At 34.8% G+C, this 17,893-nt stretch overlaps 1 protein-coding gene across 1 annotated transcript; it reads left to right on the forward strand.

The window, feature by feature from the left end:
• Positions 1-352: 352 nt before the first annotated feature.
• LOC123695393 (aconitate hydratase, mitochondrial) lies at positions 353-17,424 on the forward strand. The gene is made up of 16 exons (XM_045641229.1): positions 353-582; positions 857-937; positions 1,076-1,219; positions 2,635-2,826; positions 3,166-3,352; positions 3,948-4,034; positions 8,793-8,971; positions 9,261-9,383; positions 9,847-10,044; positions 10,477-10,596; positions 11,030-11,210; positions 11,540-11,689; positions 12,357-12,558; positions 13,215-13,433; positions 16,437-16,566; positions 16,917-17,424. Exons 1-16 carry the CDS (start codon positions 550-552, stop codon positions 17,049-17,051), a joined length of 2,361 nt encoding a protein of 786 aa, XP_045497185.1. The 5' UTR covers positions 353-549; the 3' UTR covers positions 17,052-17,424.
• Positions 17,425-17,893: the final 469 nt, after the last annotated feature.

The raw sequence follows: 17,893 nt of genomic DNA on the forward strand, positions 1-17,893 counted from the left end.
TACGGAGGTTTTATTAAAGTATTTCGTACGACTACGACATAAGAGTTACATTATTGAAGCTAGCATTTAAAATATGCAAATTCAGAATTTTTAGTTTGCGAAGTACTTACAGGTATTTATAAAGTCTGTTCGCGATCAAGTAAGATTCATAATATTTTTTACCTAATATGTGGGAATTGCCAACTTATTAGGCAACACCACAAAATTCTATTTCTGTTTCAAGTGCGGCCACGCCATGGTTACATCTATAGGTGTATAATCTAAGATTGGAACCATGCCGAAGTTCAATACTGGCAGCTGTCATAACGCCAACAGCTGCCAAGTGCCAATTGCCATTTGCCATAGCCCATAGACACTATACTTTGCTCCGCCAAATATATTCCGCTCGGTGGATGGTCGTGCGCGCGGCCAATTAATTATTAATTTATTTAATAGTATTTAAATTGTACAGTGTACAAGTTTAACAAAAATAGATGCTGCCTAAATTTAATTGATTCTAAAATTAAGCCTTAATATTTTTATCGGTATCATATTTGGGGTCCGGCAACCATGGCTCACTGTATGAGAGTTTTGCATGGCCAGGTAAGATATACCTTTTATATCCACGTTCCACGAGTAACAAATTTATTATTATAATGAACTCGTTCAATAGTCATAATTTATTTTATCTTAGTTTGTTTACTATTTTATCATCGGAGACACCATTAGTGATAACTATTGAATGAGAGGTCACATATTTGAGGTCAGTTTTGGTTACCTCTGCTGTAATTGCTATCGTTTTCTCATTAATTCGCGTTTGTTATCCAGTTCGCACTGGATAGCAGGCGCGAGGATGTTCAGTTTGTTGTTTTTTCAGGGTGGCAGGACGAGAACCGTTCTCTTGGAGATCCAGCAAAGATGCTTCAGCGTCTCCCCGCTCACCGCCGCAGCGGCCCAGGTACTTCCACCCCCGAAAAATGTGTTTTTGTACAAGTTTTCTGTGATACAGTGACGTTGTTATGTAATCGATGCAAGTGCGAAAAATACGATATGCGACGATTATATTGTGTTCTAAGTGTGCAAATATGTTTTTTAGGTCGCTATGTCGAAGTTCGACAAGGCTCCTTTGCCCTACGAGAAGTTGACGAAGAATTTAGAGGTGGTTAAGAAAAGGTTAGGTCGGGATATGACCTTGTCTGAAAAAGTTCTATACTCTCATCTCGATGACCCTAAAGGACAGGTAAGGAAAACTTGATAAATGACTTTGACACACTTGCTTTTGATAATAAGGATAAATTTTGGAGAGCACTTGAGATTTTTGAATTTTAACGTGTTTACATTTGGTACTTTTTTTTTAAAGTAATTTTTGTGTGTCTCTGAAATACAAACATATTACATTTATTTAAAAAAACATTTACATTGTTTTAATGACTTGTTGCAAGTAGTAGATGTTTGCTTATTTAAATTACCATGTACAGTTGTAATAGGATTGATAAAAATCCAATTTGATTGCAATGAAACGATAACATTTTTATTTTTGATTGAACATGACAATTTAAAAAAGTATTCGAAATATGACTATATAGACCGGGAGATACTGACACAAAATTTCGAGTCATTTGTAACAGGATGGCGGTTCTACAGGGGTCTCAAATCGTTTGACTTTCGCTATTTTTACGACGAGTTCGACTAACGCCCACGCGACTAAGCCGCCGGTAATAGAGTTCACACCATCGTTTTTCTTTTTGTCATTGCGTACTAAGACCCCTGTAGAACCGCCATCCTGTTACAAATGACTCGAAATTTTGTGTCAGTATCTCCCGGTCTAATAATATGCTAAAAATATGCTAAATGATGTTACAATTCTGTTGAGTATAAGAATAAACAAATAGATTTGTACAAGAAGATAAATAAATATAGTGGGTAGTGTGAAAAAATGATAAATCTTGTGTAGAAAATTTTAATAATATTTAAATAACCTGGAGCTTTAAATCATAATTTACTTTGGAAATAAAAGCAAAGGTTGGGATATAAAAAAAAATGTGTGCGTGTACACACGTAAGAAATGAAACTTCTTTATGACCTTATTTTTCAAAAAATAATTAACTTTACATAAATACGTCGAATCACGCGTGGTAGGGATAAGAAAAAGATGGCTCGTAACGGAAAATGTCATGTGCAACGAAAAAATGTTACACTAAATTTTTTTCCAACCCCGATAAAGAAGTTTCACTTCAATAATATAAAATGGCACATATTTCTTTATGACGGATTATATTTGATAAACAATATTGTATGTGATTTGTCATTATTTCTGTAATTCACTGATAAATCAAGTGTAAGATTATTGGATTAAATAAATATGAATTTTTTCCATTCCAATTAAATTCCAATTTCATACATTCTATGCAGTTATACAACAAGAAGTTGCATATCTCATTTCATTACCTGTATTTGTCAGATTTGTCTGTTCCTTTGTAAAAACAAACAAGCAGACAACTCCACAATAAAATAAATTATTTTCTACACTACTCTATGATGAGCCTCTTATCAATAATAACAGCATGTTTCATTAATTTTATTTCATTAAAATTTTAATAAACATCCCAATTTTTGGTTTGTATCAACCATTTTTCATTCCTTATCAAATAACAGGAGATTGAGCGAGGCACCAGCTACCTCCGCCTGCGCCCCGACCGCGTGGCCATGCAGGATGCGACCGCACAGATGGCCATGTTGCAGTTCATCTCATCTGGTCTGCCGAGGGTGGCCGTACCTTCCACCATTCATTGCGACCACTTGATTGAAGCGCAGATTGGCGGTGAAAAGGATCTGGCCAGAGCTAAGGTATGTATTACATTAATTTTTGAAAAGTTGCATTTTGTGTAGTTTTGAGCTACAAAAAATTGTCTTTAAAAATATTCTTGTTGTTAAAAAAATCAAGAAAAGTATATGGATTCATTTTTAATTAATTTTTATCAACTAATTCCACAATAGTTTCACAAAAACGACACAATAATACCTATTTATATACAGAATATACAAAAAATATATAATATATAAAAAATGTTTTAATCATGATACATATTAGAAAAATGGCATATTGTAATGGTATATTTACTCATTAGAAAAGCTTCTATATACCTCACATAACTTAAACTATAACAACTATTAATCTATCCCTAGGACATCAACAAGGAGGTATACAAGTTCCTGGAAACCGCAGGTGCCAAGTACGGAGTGGGTTTCTGGAAGCCAGGCTCTGGCATCATCCATCAGATCATCCTGGAGAACTACGCCTTCCCCGGTCTGCTTATGATCGGTACCGACTCGCACACACCCAATGGTGGTGGTCTTGGAGGACTGTGTATTGGTTAGTGTTTTTTTTTATAATGTTGTATTAATTATTGTTTTTATTTGATTTATATGTTAATTTGGGTAGTGTGAAGATCGCTGATAAGCAATAAGGCCCTTTTAATAATTTTCATACGGAACTGATCAGCTGTTTTTTGTGAAAGAGTACCAAATACACATTTATATATTCTTATAAACACTCGCGTTTATAATATACTAGCTTAACGCCAACGGCTGCGCCTGCTTTGTCTAAAATAAATTATATACTAAAACTTTCCTCTTGAATCACTCTATCTGTTGAAGTAGGAGTTGTGTTACAACTACCTGCATTCTTTTGCAAGAAAACTCATAGGTTATGTCAAATCGAATCAATAATTTTATGTCAATTTTAAAATTTCCAAATATTTGTTTTTCTAGAAAATTATAAAAAAAGGATATGTGTGCTGAGCACACGTGTCAGAAGTAAAACTTTTTATCCAAATATACCAAAATCGTCGCCTCACTTCATGACGTGACGGTGTTACCGTGACGCGACCTTAAAATTTTACCAAAGAAGTTTCACTTCAAAAAAATCTAGTAACTGTTAAATGCTTCATAATTTAATATTTACGCAGGTGTGGGCGGTGCTGATGCTGTAGATGTGATGGCCGACATCCCATGGGAGCTGAAGTGCCCTAAGGTTATTGGAGTCAAGCTTACTGGTAAGTCCGCTTATTTTATTAATTTTCCATCAATATAGAAGTGAACTTTTGAAAGTGGAAAGAAATTGTATCGCTAAATTATGTATGTGTGAGACAGACTATTCTGGTTGTGTTCTTGTTTTTTCTTGGTAGTCAAGATAACTGGAATTGTGTCAATTTAGTGTATTTTATTAAATGCTATGTAGCCAGAGGCTTAAAAATAGCACTAGTATGCATTTAAGATTTGTTCTCGCCTCAATTTCACAAATTAGCATTGTATAGTTGAGAGCCCTTACAATCGTTAAAATATTGTTACTTGAAGTCCTGACTTCCATCGTGGTAGAAAAAGAATAAAAATAAATCCCTTCAAATTATCATTTCCCGCGTATTTCAACATTTCGCTTCAATTGTTTTTGCTTAATCGAGGAACAAACAACACTACCCTTTATGAAAAAAACTAGATTTCCGATTTTCAAAGAAAAAAAAAATTGTCACTAAATCCTCAGACTAACTAAATCAAAATAGAAAAAAAATAAGTTGTTCTAATTGTGTTCTAATTTCAAATCGTGAAAGTGAACGTGACATTCTAAATTCAAACAAATAAATATGCAATAACATTCCATTCATAGAACTTTTGCTTATTGAATCAACATCTTCAAACGAGAAAGTAAAATAAACCTTATTTTCATAGGAATAAGGGCCAAGGTAGCATCCAAAATTGATTTTATAGAAATTGTAGACGAAAATAAATGCAATGTTGTGTGGCGAAGTGCCAATTTGTCAATGCTATATGTTTTATATTTTTTATATCTATAAATTAATCGTGTTTATTATCATACAATGTTAATCCATACTAATATTATAAATGCGAAAATAACTCTGTCTGTCTGTCTGTTACTCAATCACGCCGAAACTACTGGACAATTTTCATGAAATTTGGTATGGAGATATTTTGATACCCAAGAAAGGACAATTATCCCGGAAAATGACGCAGTCCCGGAAATCCCACGGGAACGGGAACTATACGGGTTTTACGTTGACTGCGCGGGCGAAGCCACGGGCGGAAACCTAGTATGAAATAAAACGTTTCTGAAATACGCATCTTAGATACAAATACAGATAAATCTAGTATTTTAGATCATACTACATATTCTAAATGTTGTGTACATATCTATTATCAAGGATATAACTTATAAAATGTCACACTTCATTTAAATCTGTTTAGCAGTTTTATGTAATTGAAAACTCACGTTTGCAATAATACTGAGTTAGATTGAAAAATAAAATTGAAGATAAAGAGGTGAATGACCTTTTGTATATGAAATTTGAATGTACTCAAAATTTAAGTTGGTCTTGTATGTATCGAAAAGTAAAAACTTTTTTATAATTGAGTATTCATTGTAACATTGTTATCGGTTAATAAAAATGTGTCTTTATAATATTTATAAGATTTTCATAAGTTATTAGCTTTATAGTAAAAACCGTATCGATATATTTATATTTGTAGTCTACCTGTGCCCCGAGGTTTTACCCGCGTGGCTCCGCTACTGTTGGTCTTAGCGTGATGGTATATAGCCTACAGCCTTCCTCGATAAATAGGCTATCTAATACCCAAACAATTTTTCAAATTAGATTCAGTAGTTCCCGAGATTAGCGCATTCAAACAAACAATCTCTTCAGCATTATAATGTTAGTATATAATATGAGTCAATATGTTTTACACGTTTCCTAGTGAACCTACGACCTATGATCACTAGATATTATGCATTATCCACTGCACTATTATGATGTCTGGTTTGATATGATAATATTCATTAATGGGTTAATTAACTATAATGTATTAAGTGATTATAATTAATTTTATTAATGAGACATTTGTTATGGAAATTTATTCATACAGAAACTGAGTTTAACGTTATAATAATTCATAGTTAGACTAAAGTTGTTAGTCGGTACATATTTACGATAAGAAAAAAAAACAGTTTTCCGTTTTATGGTAGCTCCTAAGCTGAGGGGATATAACGAGGGAATTTTATATAAAAAAAAATATACCGGCCGAATTGATAACCTCCACCTTTTTTTGAAGTCGGTTAAATATTGACTTTTTCAGTAATTTATCTTCATCTCAATTATAATCTAGGTCCATAACGCAGGAATAAATAAGATAAACAGATAAAAGAACAATTTCGAAAGCCAAATTAAATAGAATTTTTAATATGAGTAGAAATATGCCTAACTTCTTTTTAAATTTTTAATTGTGTCAAATTGAGATTATACATTTGTTTCGCAGGGCCGTCCTATCGACATTTGATCTTTGCGTAGACAGACGTAGTGCTGTATATAAATATAACTTATATTTTATTATATACGAGTATTGTAATACGCAGTTCGTTATCAATAGGTACTTACTCGTGCCGTGTGTCAATTGAAACATGCATTTATAAATGTACTTGAGAAACGGGAATTTTTCTTATTCCCGAAATTCATTTTTGAAGTGTAACTTCTTTTGGCGCGTTGAGAGTAAAATTTCAAGGTCGCGTCATGGCAATGCCGCACGTCATGGAGTAAGGTGACGATTTTGGTGTTTTTGCATCTTAAGATGTTTCACTTTTGACACGTGTGCTCGGCACACACGATGTTTTTTTATTTTTATTATTCTAAGCTGTATGTTGTCTTTCAATAAGGTAATTATTATTATAATCTGTATATAAATGTCTGTTCAAAATCTACTTACGGTAAAAAAATTGGTAGTTCTCTTTATGACTATAGTCACCTTGATAACCCTAACGTATTTTCAAGATAAGCGCATTTCTATAAAAAAATGAGTTGAGTTCAAATTTTTTACATTGTTCCAAATCTAATAATTCCAAATGAGTCGACCGATAAAACGCATACCTAGTTGATTTTAATAATAAAAAAAGAAACTTGATTTTAATAAAAAAACATATATAAACATATATAAATACTTAATTATAGATAACACTAATAAAAAATAAAATATTTATATTGTTATGTAATTAATTATCTGTTATGTTCATAAATAATTCTATTTAATTTCGGGAACTATTTTAAATGCTGTGTACACCTTTTATTGATAAGTACATAATATTAATTAATTAATAATGTTAATTATATCAATGTCAAATGTATTTATTGTTGGTGTGCCTAATTAAAATAAATAAATAAGAAAATGTTTAAAGATATTTATGACCAATTTTTTACTGACAATTTATCGTTAGCAAACTCCCTCAACATTCATTTAAAATTAATATTATTAACAAAACAATATTATAGAGCAGTAAAATCTTATGCTTTTTCTATCTATAGATATTTGATAAAACTTTTAGTAGCCCTAGATTCTATTGGCGCTTAATTTAAGCAATAAATATTGACATGATACTACTGCAGTGTACTAAACAATAATTTCTTAAAATACTCGTATCGCTAGAACAAACATTGGAAAAAAGGTGCTCAATGTTTCCGTAGGTTTGCGCAGACGTTTACGTAAAACAAACAACATGATAACAAGGTATTGTTCAATGATATGCGCTATCGTGTGTCCTCTTAATAAGCGCAATTGGTTATAAGTGTAGGTTTTATATTAATTGAGAGATGCTTTGAGTTTACCAACTTTAAAGAAGGATGAAGTAATTTTTTTTTATTTTTATCATAATTATGTCGTAATTAAATACTAATTGTACTCGAGAAATTATTTAGTCAACCATTTTATTTCTACAGACTAAAAAAAATGATTAGAACTTCCATTATTATATGAACATAATTACAAATTCTGAAGTGCAATAGAGAAATATAAACTTAAAGATTTTTTTTCATAATTTATAAATATAGATACATATACCTAAGTTGGTATAATCCTATGTCCGGATAAAATATTATTAATTTATCAAAAAAATCCATTATATCAAGAAAAATAGTGTTTGTCATCATTCTTGATATATCACATTCGTTTTGTAATCTACACATCAACACATTACGATAAAAGAATGATTTACATGACGTAAATATTAAGATATTGTACAACAAGCCATTATCATTGTGCAAGCAATATGAAAATGAAGATACAATTGGGATAAATAATGTAAAACTAACTTTATATTTATTACGCTTGACTCCGCTCCTGTTGGTCTTAGCGTGATGATGTATAGCGTATACCGTTCCTCGATAAATGGGCTATCTAACACAGAAAGATTTTTAAATCGGACCAGGGGCCGTAGACAAAGTAACAATTACAAAACGATAACGAAGTTAGAAATCGCAAAAATGTATGGGATTGACATACGCCGCGTTAGATCACGTGGTCTATCTAATGTCAATCCCATACATTTTTGCGATTTCTAACTTCGTTATCGTTTTGTAATTGTTACTTTGTCTAAGGCCCCAGTAGTTCCTGAGATTCAAAAAACGAACTAACTCTTCAGTTTTATTATTAGTATAGATAAATCACTATAGTCAGTAAATTACATATAAACATAATAAATAGGAACGTTTCATACCTTGAAACGGAACAGATTGAGTAAGAAATACAGAAAAAGTAATGTATTTAATAATACTAAATGTTACACATTACTGCAAATGGGATTTTTCTGAGAAAATAATTGTTTCTCAAGAACGTTTAAACGTGTTTTTAAAAATTAAAACTTATAAAAAATAACACTAAACACCATCGACAAGCGTATAATGACGTAGAACCTAATAACCTCCTCCTTTTTTGAAGTCGGTTAAAAATGGAATTAAATTAAAAAAAAAATTATTATCCAGGTAAACTTTCCGGCTGGACGAGCCCCAAAGACGTGATCCTCAAGGTAGCCGGTATCCTCACAGTCAAGGGTGGTACTGGCGCCATAGTGGAGTACCACGGGCCTGGAGTCGACTCCATCTCATGTACCGGCATGGCCACCATCTGTAACATGGGAGCGGAGATCGGTGCTACCACTAGTGTGAGATTTTTTTACATTTTTTACGATTTTTTTGTCGTTTTTTGGTCTTGGAAGTTAGGTATAGGAAGGCATTGGCGACAAAGTGCAGTCGTAGATTTTTCAAGAAAGTTTTTTTTTGAATATTCCAAAAATGTGAACGTGTAATTATGTAAATAATAAATTTAGATAATTCAACACTTGCACTTCTTCGGAACTGTTATTTGATCTGTTAATTCAAATATTTTTGTAAACTATAAATCTAATAAATATTGTAATGTTGAAAAGCTAATAATATTTGATATTTAACCAGGTGTTCCCATACAACTCGCGCATGGAGGCCTACCTCAAGTCGACCGGACGCCAGGGAGTGGCTTCAGCCGCTAACTCATACAAACACCTGCTCACACCCGACCCTAAGGCGCCGTATGATCAGGTAATGTGGAATTTTTATTCATTAAAATAAAGAAAATATTATTGTAGTTGCAGTTTCTAAAATAATTTATCATAGAGTATAATGCTGTTAATTCATAAACTTATTACATACATAATATAATGTAAACACTCGAAAACATATGCAATTTCAAATAGAATAAAGACTAATTCATTAATTAATTCAAATAGAATAAAGACTAATTTTAAATAAAGAATATATTTTTTCTAATAATTAAAAATGAAAAAAGTTACCCTTGTTTCTAAAAGACCAAATTGTAGCTAAACTCTTAAGTAACTTAATTTTATTGTTACCGTACCGTTGTTGTACCATAAACAGTAATTTTTTGAAAAATTACTGTTTATGGTAAAACAAATTTCCAATTCTTACATACAGAGACACAGTGCACTGTCTAAAAAATAATTATATTCCAAATAATTACACTAACCAATTCCAAAACTTACAGCTGATCGAAATCGACCTATCAACCCTGGAGCCGCACGTGAACGGACCTTTCACCCCCGACCTCGCGAACCCCATCTCCAAGCTGGGTGAAGCAGCCAAAAAGAACGACTGGCCCGTGGATATCCGCGTGGGTCTTATCGGCTCCTGCACTAACTCCTCGTATGAGGATATGGGCAGGTGCGCCAGTATTGTGAAAGAGGTGAGTTTGGAATAATAAGATAAGAAGTGAGTTAAAAAATGAGTTTAAAAAAAAGTGGAAATGGTCCTTCGAGTCGGATTTGTGGTAAGAACTTAGATTAAAGTGTTATTTGTAAATGTGAACATAGAAATGTCTCTTTCAATTTGTCAAATTGTTAAATCAATAATGCTTGTTAGACTTTCTCTCGTCGGTTTTTGTTATTTTTTTATCAATTTATGTTCCGTAAAAGTTAAATTAAATTGACTTATTTATTTTGATTCTGTTGGAAAAATTTAACGAATTCAAACCCAAAACATAGAAAAACACTCCATTTTTAATAAATTATAATGTACTTATTCCATTTAATATTACTAAATATTAAAAAAATACATTTTTAAACATTAAATATGACTCATTATTATGATAATCTTAACCCCTATCCTCCTATTACAGGCGCTCAGTCACGGACTCAAGTCCAAGATCCCGTTCAACGTGACGCCCGGCTCCGAACAAGTGCGCGCTACCATCGAGCGGGATGGTATTGCACAAACGCTCAGGGACTTTGGAGGCACTGTGAGTATAAATTATATCAAATTTCAAGGTCGCGTCATGGCAATACCGTCACGTCACGTGGAGTAAGACGACGATTTTGGTATCCTTGAATCGTACTAAAGAAATTTCACTTCTGACACGTGACGCTCTTTTTTTGTTTTTAGTAGGTGGTAGAGGCGGTTAGTTCGCGAAAACAAATGTATTAGCGCCATCTGTAGGATGGCATTTAGAGTGTTTAAAATACACATCAGGATTATCATGTAAAAAAGATTAAAAACAAAGTGAAATTAGTATTTTAATGTGTCAAATTTTATTGCTCATTTTGATTGATCATTAACTGTCACACTAGAAATTTACTAATTTTACCGTCATTCATTTTTTTCAATAACAGTTACATTATGCGATAAATACAAACATTATAACCATGTTTCTAATATTTTATTTACACAACCAGGTGCTAGCGAACGCGTGTGGCCCCTGCATCGGGCAATGGGACCGCAAGGACGTGAAGAAAGGCGAGAAGAACACAATAGTGACGTCATACAACCGCAACTTCACCGGCCGCAACGACGCCAACCCGGCCACGCACTGCTTCGTCACCAGCCCGGAGCTCGTCACCGCGCTGTCTATTGCCGGTTGGTATATACAGACTGACAGACAGACAGACACAAGCACACAAACACGCAGCTATACACAAGAAACTTTACACACGCAGCTAACTAAACACACACAGCTACGCACACGCAGCTACACACACATGCACGTACGGTTTGAATAGATTGTATACACGTGTTATTGAACACATACACGCAAAAAAATAAAATAAATAGTCTCCTAAACTTGAAGAATTTAAAAATTACAGAACAACATCTGAAATTTGTAAGCAATAGCTCAAGCCGTTTCATAACATACCATTCACATTATAATATAACACTCCATAACCCTACTTATTTTATTTATGCAGGTCGCCTTGACTTCAACCCCGTGACAGACGAGCTGCAAGGGTCTGACGGCAAGAAGTTCAAGCTATCAGACCCGTTCGGCGACGAGCTGCCCACCAAGGGCTTCGACCCCGGCCAGGACACGTACGAGCACCCGCCCGCTGATGGCAGCAGTTAGTATTTGTATAATATTTAGTAGAATATGGTAGAGGTACATTTTTTGTAAGAAATGGTAAAAGAAGTCAATTTTCACGAGGTAAGGGTCAGACGGCAAAAGTTCATGATGCCAGACCCTTTCGGCGAGTAAAATTTGTAAGGCGTAAGTTAAGGCTGTTGTAGTAATTATTTTTTTTTTTTTGTTTTACACGAGTATTTATAATATACTAGAATTCCGCCCGCGGCTTCGCCCGCGTTATCAAAGGAAAACCCGCATAGTTACTACTATGTGTTAATCGAAGTTACCATCTATACGTGTGCTAAATTTCATTGAAATCGGTTCAGTAGTATTCGCGTGAAAGAGAAACACACACATCCACACAAACTTTCGCATTTATAATATTAGTAGGATTTAGAAATTCAAGATTTACGGGATGTCAAACGTGGCTTATAACAACCGATATACAGTCGATTACAAAGTAATTGAGCGACGGGATAAATAATAAATTGCGTTTAAATACGCAAAAAAAAATGGCTCAATACCTATCATATCATATCGCAGTATGACAAATTCGTACCAAAAACTCTATAGCGTCTGCTTATAACTATTGCCTTTGCATAACATTGTGGTCATAAATCTAAAATTAATTTTACTTAACCTAATCACTAATTTGCAACCCCCAGAGGTGAAAGTAGACGTGTCCCCCACATCCGACCGCCTCCAGCTCTTGGAGCCCTTCGACAAGTGGAACGGCAAGGACCTCACGGACCTCACCATCCTCATCAAGGTGAAGGGCAAGTGCACAACGGACCACATCTCCGCTGCCGGACCTTGGCTGAAGTACAGAGGGCATCTGGACAACATCTCCAATAATATGTTTATCACGTGAGTTGAGAATTTGCATAAGTAGTTACTATAATGTGTTAAATGTAGTTATGACGATTCAAAAGTGCTTCTAGAAGAAGTTTTATGGAATACGTATTTTTTGTTATATATTCAAATTCTTATACATAATAATATGTAATCCCACTAACGATAGGCGTGTTGATGACAATATGTATCTAATATCTTTTGCTAAAATACGATTATGCATCATATCAATACCATTTTGTATTTGTTTGCCTCTTTCATCTAATATAGGCGAAAGTTTGTAAGTATGGATGTATGGATGTTTGTTACTCTTTCACTTAAAAACTACTGAACCGATTACAATGAAATTTAGTACACATATAGAGGGTAACTTGGATTAACACATAGGATAGTTTTTATCCCGGATATCCCACGGGAACGGGAACTATGCGGATTTTTCTTTGAAAACGCGGGTGAAGCCGCGGGCGGAAAGCTAGTAAAATTATAAAAAAAAATATGAGTTCCTGCTACATCTTAATGTCATATTCATTTAATCTTTATACTGATTATATCGTAATCGTCTTTTTATCGTAATATATTGAACACCCTACTACGTAATATGCATATTATTTTCACGCCTATATTAATTTATTGAAAAAGTCTCTCGTAACATACTTATTTTTTACCAACAGCGCAACAAACGCTGAAAACGGCGAACTGAACAAGGTCCGAAACCAACTGTCAGGCGAATGGGGCCCCGTGCCCGCCACAGCGCGCGCATACAAGGCGGCCGGCACCCCGTGGTGTGTGGTCGGCGATGAGAACTACGGAGAGGGATCTTCCCGGGAACATGCTGCGTTGGAGCCGAGGCATTTGGGAGGCAGAGCCATCATTGTCAAGTCTTTCGCGCGGTAAGTGACATGCTACACACAAAAAGATACAAATGGCACGCTATACATAACAAGTTATAAGTGACACGCTACACACATGTTACAAATGACACGCTACACACATGTTACAAATGACACGCTACACATAACACGTTACAAATGACACGCTACACACATCACTTTACAAATGACACGCTGCACATAACACGTTACAAATGACACGCTGCACATAACACGTTATAAATGACACGCTACATATAACACTTTACAAATGACACGCTACACACATCACTTTACAAATGACACGCTACACATATCACTTTACAAATGACACGCTGCACATAACACGTTACAAATGACACGCTACACACATCACTTTACAAATGACACGCTGAACATAACACGTTACAAATGACACGCTACACACGTCACTATACAAATGACACGCTGCACATAACACGTTACAAATGACACGCTGCACATAACACGTTACAAATGACACGCTACACTAGAAATGATACCCTAATAATAATGATAATAGGGCGTAGGGATGTGACGACCCCATCGCCCACGGTTGGAATATCTGTTGTCTACATGACAACAGATATTCCACCCGTGCAATCAGTCAACCCGCAGGACACCTTGTGGCGGGGTGTCGGGGAGTAGCGACCCCGCGGGAACCGAGTGCTCCCGGGGGAGGCCCCTGTCTTCATCTCCGGCTTGCCTTCACCGGCCGGTCGGAGTGAAGCCTGACGAGGACAGGACCCCCACCTCTGGCTTGCCTTAACCGGCCGGCCAGAGTGGAGTCGCGAGAGCTTTTAGCTCGAAGGGTGGATGCGAAGCGTAAGTGGCGAGTGGGCACGTGATGCTGGACCCTCAGGGAGCGCGTGATCGGAGTTTAAAGTCCAGGGACGCCTCTCCACCCTTAGCTGCTCACAATATGTTGCCCCCTTGTCGCACTATTGCAGCGACTTATTTCGGGGGCCCATACAGTGAGAGGGCGAGTCACCACCTGCCAACATATTTTTACTTTCTTTTAGTAGAAAGGCAGGTGCTATAGTTTCCAATAGTCCCCAAATACCGGCCCATTTAACATCCCACTCCATAGCCCAGTTTATTTTGTTTTCCATATCTTGAAATAGTCCTACATCGGCCGCGGACTGCCTAGGACTGTATCTCTATAGTGCAGTCATGGGCAGGCTGCGGCTGATGTCCCACAACACATTAAAGTTCTCTAAAGGGCCTCTGCGTGTTGGATCCGTGTCCCCACGTAAGCCTTCCAAAAGACCGGGTACCTTCCTTATGATGGTACCCGAGTATTATGGATGAGATACACATGATAATAATAATAATGAATCCTTTATTTGCATTTAAACATGGTATTTTAAGGTGTTATAACTTACAATATAATGTTACAGCATGTTTAGCCGTTATTTAACAGCGTGCAAAAATTATTTTATTACATAATATCTATATTCAAAGTATCCAATTAATTTGTCATTCATTCACATTATTCATTATACAATAAAAATTTCAAAATTTATTATACCTAACATACATCATAAAAATCAAGAAACAAATATACAATCCCATTTCATGAGTCCAAAAATTCCTTAACACTATAAAAACATTTCTGTTGAAGCCATTCGTTAAGTTTTTTTAGAAATAATTTAGAGTCTAAGTTTTTTAATTTAGTTTGTACCTTATTATATATTATTACACTCATACAAAGACAATTTTTATTATATTTTTTTAGTCGAGGATTATCTTTTAAAATTAATTTATTTGCATCTCTGCGACTACGGCTATTTAAATCACTTGCTTTTTTGTATAGGTACATATGTTTAGTCACAAACACGCACATCTCATAAATGTAAAGAGATGGTAAAGGCAGCAGACAATGTTTTTTAAATATCGGTTTGCATGACTGGTCCGACCTCATACCATATAAAGCCCGTATACATCTCTTTTGAGCCAGAAATGCTCTTATTAAATCAGTACTATTACCCCAAATAACAAGTCCATAACGTAAAACAGATTCCACATAAGCATGATAAGAAATAAGTGCGGTTTTTACGTTTGTAACACTTCTTACTTGCCTTAATGCAAAAACAAATTTATTTAATCGACTACAAACATTTTCTATGTGTAATTTCCAGTCTATATTAGTATCTATTGTTACACCTAGAAACTTTATATCATTGTTTGATTCAATTTTAGGAATGTCAAAGTTTAATTTATTAAATTGTAAATATTTTGATTTGTCCAGATTTATTTTTAAATCATTACTGTCAAGCCATTTTATTATGTTGTCAATACTATAATTAATGTCATTTATGTGGTCATGAATATTATTTTTGTCAGAAGTTACAATTAAAGAAATGTCGTCAGCAAATAAAATGCACTTGTGATTTGTTACATTTACTATGTCATTTACGTATAATACAAAAAGAATGGGGCCAAGGACACTGCCTTGTGGTACGCCATATTTTATTATTTCATAGTTTGAAAAATAATGCGTTATTTCATCGTCTTTATTTACTTTAGAAACTACTACACACTGCTGCCTATTTTGAAGGTAAGATGTTATCCAGTGTAGCGTTTGCCCCCTTATACCATACAATTCTAATTTTTTTAATAGTTTAAAGTGTGACACGAAGTCGAACGCTTTGGATAGGTCAAGGAAAAGAGCTGTAGTTAGTTTGTTTTGATTTACGCTACCTAAAACTTCATCCATCAGGGAGTATATAGCCAAAGTGGTTGATTTATTTTTCTGAAACGCATTCTGATCCTAAATGTTATTTCGTGTATTCCATAATAAAAAGTTTAGTTTCCAAAATAAACATTGTGAATATGTAAAATTAACTCAATGAAATCTTTACTGTACTATAATTTACTCTTTCTAATAATACTTTAATTAATAATTAATTTAATTATACATAATAATAACACATAGGCACAATATTGTTTTCTACACTTCTTTTTTAGCAACAAATTCATAATTAAACACTTCCATCATTGCAGTATTCACGAGACGAACCTCAAGAAGCAAGGTCTATTACCGCTGACGTTCGCGAACCCGGCCGACTACGACAAGATCCAGCCCACGGACAAGATCTCCCTGTTGGGGCTCAACGGACTGGCGCCTGGCAAGGTATTCAATTAATAAAAACTACAGAAAAATACATCAACATCACCTATTTTAAAATAAAATTAAAATTGATTTGATTCCTAGTGATTTTTTAAAATAATGATTTTTAAATTTAAATGATCACCGCTCAAAAAGTATTATGTAACGTAATATTTTATTTTTTTATGCAAACCAAATGATATGAATACTTTAATTAAAAATAATGATAACCGTTTATTATTACTATTTCCTATTTTGCAGTTCAATACTCATTTAATAAAAATATTAAAGACATTTGTGCGATTTGTACATAAAAACTTAATTTGTGCTCTTAGAAATATTTAAAATTATTATAATATTTTGTCTGTTTGCAGCCTGTGGAGTGCGAGATCAAGCACAAGGACGGCAGCTCTGAGCGCATCAAGCTGAACCACTCGCTCAACGAGCAGCAGATCGCCTGGTTCCGCGCGGGCTCCGCCCTCAACCGCATGAAGGAGCTCGCCAAGTGAGCGGAGCCCTAGCCCTCCGCCCCACCAGGCAGCAACGTAGCATTAAAAAAATCGCCTTCACTTCGAATTTCACCTGTCACTTTTTGCCGCGAAATGAAATGTCAAACTTAGACAATACAGATAATTAATTATTCTAGTTCTAAAATAATGATGTTGAAGCATGTTAAATTGTTACCGATTTTAGTACAATTTTCTATGGTAGCGCATTTTTTATATTGTCGCGGCGTCTGAATCTTACCTAGAGATGTAGTATAGATGCGTATAGAGTTAAGTTCGAACGTTTATTCGATGTATTATTATAAATCAGTAATTATGTAAGCGAAACTATTTTATTTATGTACATAATTGTTAAAAAATAAAATTACGTATGTAACATGGTTGTTTTTATTCCTGTCACTCCTTGTGCCTGTACTCAATTATTTCAATCTATAAATCACTTGATTTTGTGCTTGTTTGTGGGAAACGTTTAGAATTTCTCTGAATACAAAGTCAAACTGAAGTAAATACAGTACAGTCAATTAAGGGTCAACTCACACCAAAAGAGCGTCGAAGCGCGGCGAAGCGGAGCGCAGTTTCCGTGTCATATGAATTTTAACTTTATCTTCATTACTATAATACTTATTATCGCATGACAAGCTCGAACGAGTCGCGCGGATGGCCGCGGCGCCGCTGGAATTCCGTGGAATTCCATTAATGGAGCCGTGCGACTGCGCGAGAAGTCGCGGGAATTCCCGAGAATGCTCGAGCATTCTTTTGGTGTGAGTTGACCCTAAGGGTCAACTCACACCAAAAGAGCGGCGAAGCGCGGAGTAGCGGAGACCCGCGACTTCTCGAGCATTCCA

This window comes from Colias croceus, chromosome 11, assembly GCF_905220415.1.
Source record: "Colias croceus chromosome 11, ilColCroc2.1".
Classification (NCBI taxonomy): Eukaryota; Metazoa; Arthropoda; class Insecta; order Lepidoptera; family Pieridae; genus Colias; species Colias croceus.